Source organism: Lynx rufus, unplaced genomic scaffold, assembly GCF_022079265.1.
Source record: "Lynx rufus isolate CCGP_SWC_20201006 ecotype Redwood Valley unplaced genomic scaffold, mLynRuf1.p SCAF_7, whole genome shotgun sequence".
Classification (NCBI taxonomy): Eukaryota; Metazoa; Chordata; class Mammalia; order Carnivora; family Felidae; genus Lynx; species Lynx rufus.
In genome coordinates, this window is record NW_025814889.1 from 81,804,795 (window position 1) to 81,810,202 (window position 5,408).

Here is a 5,408-nt window from a genome sequence, read left to right on the forward strand (position 1 = left end):
CAAGTAAGAAAGACAGGCAATTCAGCATCTAGGAGTCTCAGAAAAGATGTGGAGAAGAAACCTGTCTAATAGGATATTTCAAATGAAGTGCAGTGCTTTGTGAGATAGAAACTCACTTCCTTTTCCTGTAAGAAAATCAATGAAAACTGCATTGTTCACAAACACACAAGTGATGGTCAGCAGACACTTAGCTAACTTCTTTCCACTTCAGAGTCTTTACCTGAATAATAGCACTGACCTCAGAGGGTTTTGTGTTGTCTGCTTGTTTGAAAAAGTTGAGATAATTGAAGTGTACGGTCAGTGCCTGGTAATCAATAAAAGCTCAGAACAAAACAGAATCACTATTTGGAAACAAAAATAAAGGCAAAGGAATAGAATTTTCATAAGTAGAAAATCAGTTTCACTATCTCTATTGAAATATATTGAATGAATATTTTCAATTACTGTTTTAATATGTATCAATTATAAATTCAACACATCTCAGGGTGCCTGGGTGGCTCAGTTGGTTAAGCGACCAACTCTTGGTTTTGGCTCAGGCCATGATCTCATGGTTCATGAGCTCGAACCCTGTGTTAGGCTCTGTGCTGACAGAGCAGAGCCTGCTTAGGATTCTCTCTCTCTCTCTCTCTCCCTCTCTCTCTCTCTGCCCCTCCCCTGCTCACTATCTCTCTCTCAAAATAAATAAATATTTTAAAAAATAAATAAATTCAACACATCTCAGCATCTATATATTGTTCTATGTGTTAGCTAGTTGTTTGTTCATCTTTTCTCACTACTTTCTTTTGTCCCACTTTCAAATTTTCTCATCTTTCAATCCTGCATATTATCCTCATTTCTGGCATTAATGCATCATGTTTTATGCCCACATTTTTAACTGAAGAAAATAAAGATAAGTCATCAAATGTGAAATTATATTACATATGTGTACATATATGTGTACATTACATATATGATACTCAAATATCGTATTCTTCTAGTGATAAAAACAGCATCTCTCATTGAAGAAAATGTGAAAATAAACAAGTTAAAAATATTCGATGCCGGATTCCCAGATATTTATTTTACTGGTTCAAAAATATTCTCACAACAAAAAGATGCCATATGCACAAATATAAACCAGTATTTAATGGAAGTAAATAACATAATGGAAGAAAGTAGTCAAAAGGTAATAAAAGCCACATTAGCGGGAGCTATGGGAAGGGTTTCCCTAAATTCAAAGGCCCAATACAGGGATAAACCTTCTCATGTCTTTAATTGGTTGTCCATTTCAGAAGGCAATCAACTCACACTAGAAATCCACAGCAGTGTTTTCTACCATTTCATTCTGCTAAAGAATTCTTCTCGGGGTTGCCAGAATTCAAAGGATATACGGGCACCAATTCTACTGAGGAAAAGTCCAAAGTTTCTGGAAGAAAAATGTGACTTCCTTGTATAATCAGAAGGGTGAAATTCCAAGTCAAGTTCCCACACATTCATTATAATGTTGTTTGTACATTTGCCTATAAGTTTGCTTTTTATATTTTTTAATCAATATTTATAAAAATGATTCACCCCTATCTTTAATGATTCTTCTCCTTGGCACTCAGTTTACTTAATCAATTCCCCTGGGCCAACAAAAAGGCACATAAAATAAGTCCAGTTCCATGTGTATGGCATGCATAGAGAAGAACATTCCTTATTTTCTGTTCTTCAAAACAGCATTTGCAGGAAAATATAGCAGTCCCTGAACCTAAGGAAAATACTACTTAGGTTGTATAGATGCATAATCCTAGAATTACAAACTATTGATTTTAAATGTTTACACGAATAGAAAGAAAAATGATTTAATAAATCATTTTTTGTACTATATGAAAAGAGGCAAATGGAAGAGTACTTTATTAGTCAACCCAGGTGTAAGTGAATTAGTACATGGAGCTTGATAAGAGATGAAAAGCCAGAATGAGTTGTATTATGTTTTCAGAAACTCATAGCATCAGTAATGAAGGATATTGTGAGTCACATATAACTAATGTAGCAACAAAGAGAATTATGATCCTTAAAACCATGACAAAGCTAAATCAGTATACTTGTTTGTTTTAAAAATCAATATGCTTGTTTTGAGAGCACAATAGAAACTAAATCTTTTGCTAATTCAATTTAGCAGCTCTGAAATTATGTAAATGTTTAAGCAAATCAGATGATAAAATCTGAGATTAAATCATCAAGAAGACCAAGAAGTAAGTCAATTTTTTATTCTTCAATATATATACCTTCATTTTATTCAAATGTCTTTAAAAATATTATTTGTATATGTTTGTGGATTCACAAATCTTTCAATATTAAAAATTAAGTAATTGTTTACTACCAAGAGACTATTAATAAAATGCTAAAGAAGGAACACAGAAATCAATCCTGGATTGTTCTAACTTGAAATCGTAGTCTGTTATAAAAATACAATTTTTTTTATTCCCTATTGGGTCTTTCATACTTTCCCTTTTAAGAGTTACCATTTCTTAGAATAAAAAACTGTTTTCCTAGTTTAATATTTCTAATTGCTTATTTTTTTGTGTTAAATTCAAGTGTAAATATACTTATTACATTTAATTTTAAAGGTAGATCTATATTATAATCATTTTTGTTACATACATTATGTTGAGTGTTGGGTGGGGGATGGGCATTAAGGAGAACATTTGCTGGGATGAGCAGTGGATGTTATATGTAAGTAATGAATAATTAAATTCTACTCCTGATATCATTATTACACTATATGTTAAGTAACTGGAATTTCATTAAAAATTTAAAAATTAAAAAAAAAAATTCCCAATTGGAAAGGTTATCTGTTTCCCAGTAAATGCTATATTGATCACCTACTTGTTCATTTTCCATGACAATACTGTAAAAAAACAAAAAAAAAGAATTCTACATTGCATGAATTAAACTATTTCTAGGCTATAATTATTTTAGTAATAGAAGAAGACTGTCTTCTTGTCCTTCTGGACTTTTATGGGAAAAGAATTTAAAAAGATAAGAAAAGGGTAGCATCAACAAACCTTTAAGAAAGTAATTAACAAGAGAATGAGAACAAAACATTCCCATGGATAAACTTGTGAGATGATTACTATGGTGACAAGTTGTTTAACCTTGTGAGAGTTCCCTCAACTATGTGGGCTTCAAAATAGAAAATGTGGAGATAGCCTAAAGGACCCCTGTAAGATTTCAAACTCTATATTTAGATTATCCATAATCCAGACTAGTTTTATAGTACTGAGGAAAAGAAAAGATCAATCAGAATATTTTCATGGTTTTATAAAAAGAATAATTAGATGCTTAATCTTAAAGAAACATTAGAAGAAATAGCTTCTGCTTAAATGCTAGCAAAAGACATTTTTTTTAATCCGTGGCCTGTGATTGTGTATACTCAATAATAAAAGATCAATCTTTAACTTCAGATCATGTTATTACTTGAATGTAAGGTCTAGTAGAAGTTGGACAGAGTTGCTGAAGGGGAACATGTGTTTTCGGCTTTCATAGATTATTCATCATCATGGATATTTTAAGATTTTTAAACTCTAACCCCAGTCCTGTTTTCACTTTTTATGTCCTATAGAGAAACATACATCCTCTGTTCTAAAAGGGAGAAGAAAGGATCAGCAATGAAAAACCACACAGTACCCAAAGAATTCATTCTTCTAGGGCTATCTGATGACCCAGAGCTCCAGACTGTGATTTTTCTCTTTTTAATTATCACATATATATTAAGTGTCACTGGAAATTTGACCATCATCACTCTCACCTTGGTGGATTCCCATCTACAGACCCCTATGTATTTCTTCCTCAGGAACTTCTCTGTATTAGAAATATCCTTTACAACTGTCTGTATTCCTAGATTTCTGGGCACAATTATCACCAGAGACAAATCTATTTCATACAATAATTGTACAGCTCAGTTGTTTTTCTTCATCTTCATGGGTATAACTGAGTTTTATCTTCTCACTGCCATGTCCTATGATCGCTATGTAGCCATCTGTAAACCCCTACATTATGCAACCATCATGAACAAAAGAGTCTGCATTTTACTTGTCTTTTGTGCTTGGCTGGCAGGATTCTTAAATATCTTCCCACCAGTTATTCTTTTTCTCCAGTTAGATTACTGTGGCTCCAATGTCATCGATCACTTTGCTTGTGACTATTTTCCCCTCTTGCAGTTATCTTGCTCAGACACATGGCTCCTAGAAGTGATTGGCTTTTACTCTGCAATAGTCATACTGCTTTTCACTTTGGCATTAATAATTCTATCCTACATGTTCATCATGAGAACAATTCTGAAACTGCCTTCCGCCAGTCAGAGAAAAAAGGCATTTTCTACGTGTTCCTCTCACATGATTGTCATTTCCATCTCTTATGGAAGCTGCATATTCATGTATGCCAACCCTTCCGCAAAACAGAAGGCATCATTGACCAAAGGAGTAGCTATTCTGAATACCTCTGTGGCTCCTATGATGAATCCATTTATATATACCCTGAGGAACCAGCAAGTAAAGCAAGCCTTTAAGGATACTGTCCAAAAGGTTATGTTTTTCTCCAGTAATTGAAGGCATTAGTAGCATTACAAGAATGAAGTGCCTGGAAATGCTTTCTTTTATTCACACTTTCTCAAAACTCCCTTTCTTTTACTCGGGTTATGTGTTTTCCCCTTTTTTTCCATCCCCCTATTACAATTTCCCAATCATGGAACTCAATAAATTTGATAATGTGAATATCGTGTCAGAATTTTCTGTACATTCAAAAGTTTTATTCAAATGTATTTGGATGAAGTAATAAAATTGGGTTGATGATTATGATTTTGAATGGGAGTGGTTTGATTTTGAAGAGACATGGGCTTTAGGTTGATGGTAAGTGTGTAAGAGTACATGCAGATTTCTGAACTTTTCATTCTTACTAATAGAAATGAATGTCATTAGAAAATTTTGATTCTATTTGTCACTTCCATGAAATCAAATGAACACAACCATTAGGGATTGGAAATAATATATAAATATCTACTTAAATATTTTAAAAATTAGAAACTCATACATATTAAAAAATCTTTATAATATTAATCATAGTGCTAATGAGGAGAAGAAGAAAGAGAGACGGGGTAGAAGATAATATAAGATTTTTCAGCAATTCCTACACTCAAAATCTATTGTTTTCTTTGTATTAACTCATTTAATCCTGACAACAACCTTATGATGTACTTTCAATCACTATTCTCTTTTAGTTAGAGGTATTTTTCTTTTTGTAGATCAAATATGCCCAAAAATTAAAAACTGGGTAGAGAACAGGCAATGTAAAACATAGCAAATGTATAAAATGTATGAAACTATGATAAACTGGTAAAAGTTCATCTTTCTGGAGATCTGAGTTTTAATTGCCGCATCTAGAATCGA

The 5,408-nt window shown here is 32.7% G+C and overlaps 1 protein-coding gene across 1 annotated transcript; it reads left to right on the forward strand.

Moving 5' to 3' along the window:
• The first annotated feature begins 3,632 nt into the window (after positions 1 to 3,632).
• On the forward strand, positions 3,633 to 4,571 carry LOC124501742 (olfactory receptor 6C3-like). The gene has a single exon (XM_047066187.1). It carries the CDS (start codon positions 3,633 to 3,635, stop codon positions 4,569 to 4,571), a length of 939 nt encoding a protein of 312 aa, XP_046922143.1.
• The last annotated feature ends 837 nt before the right edge of the window (positions 4,572 to 5,408 follow it).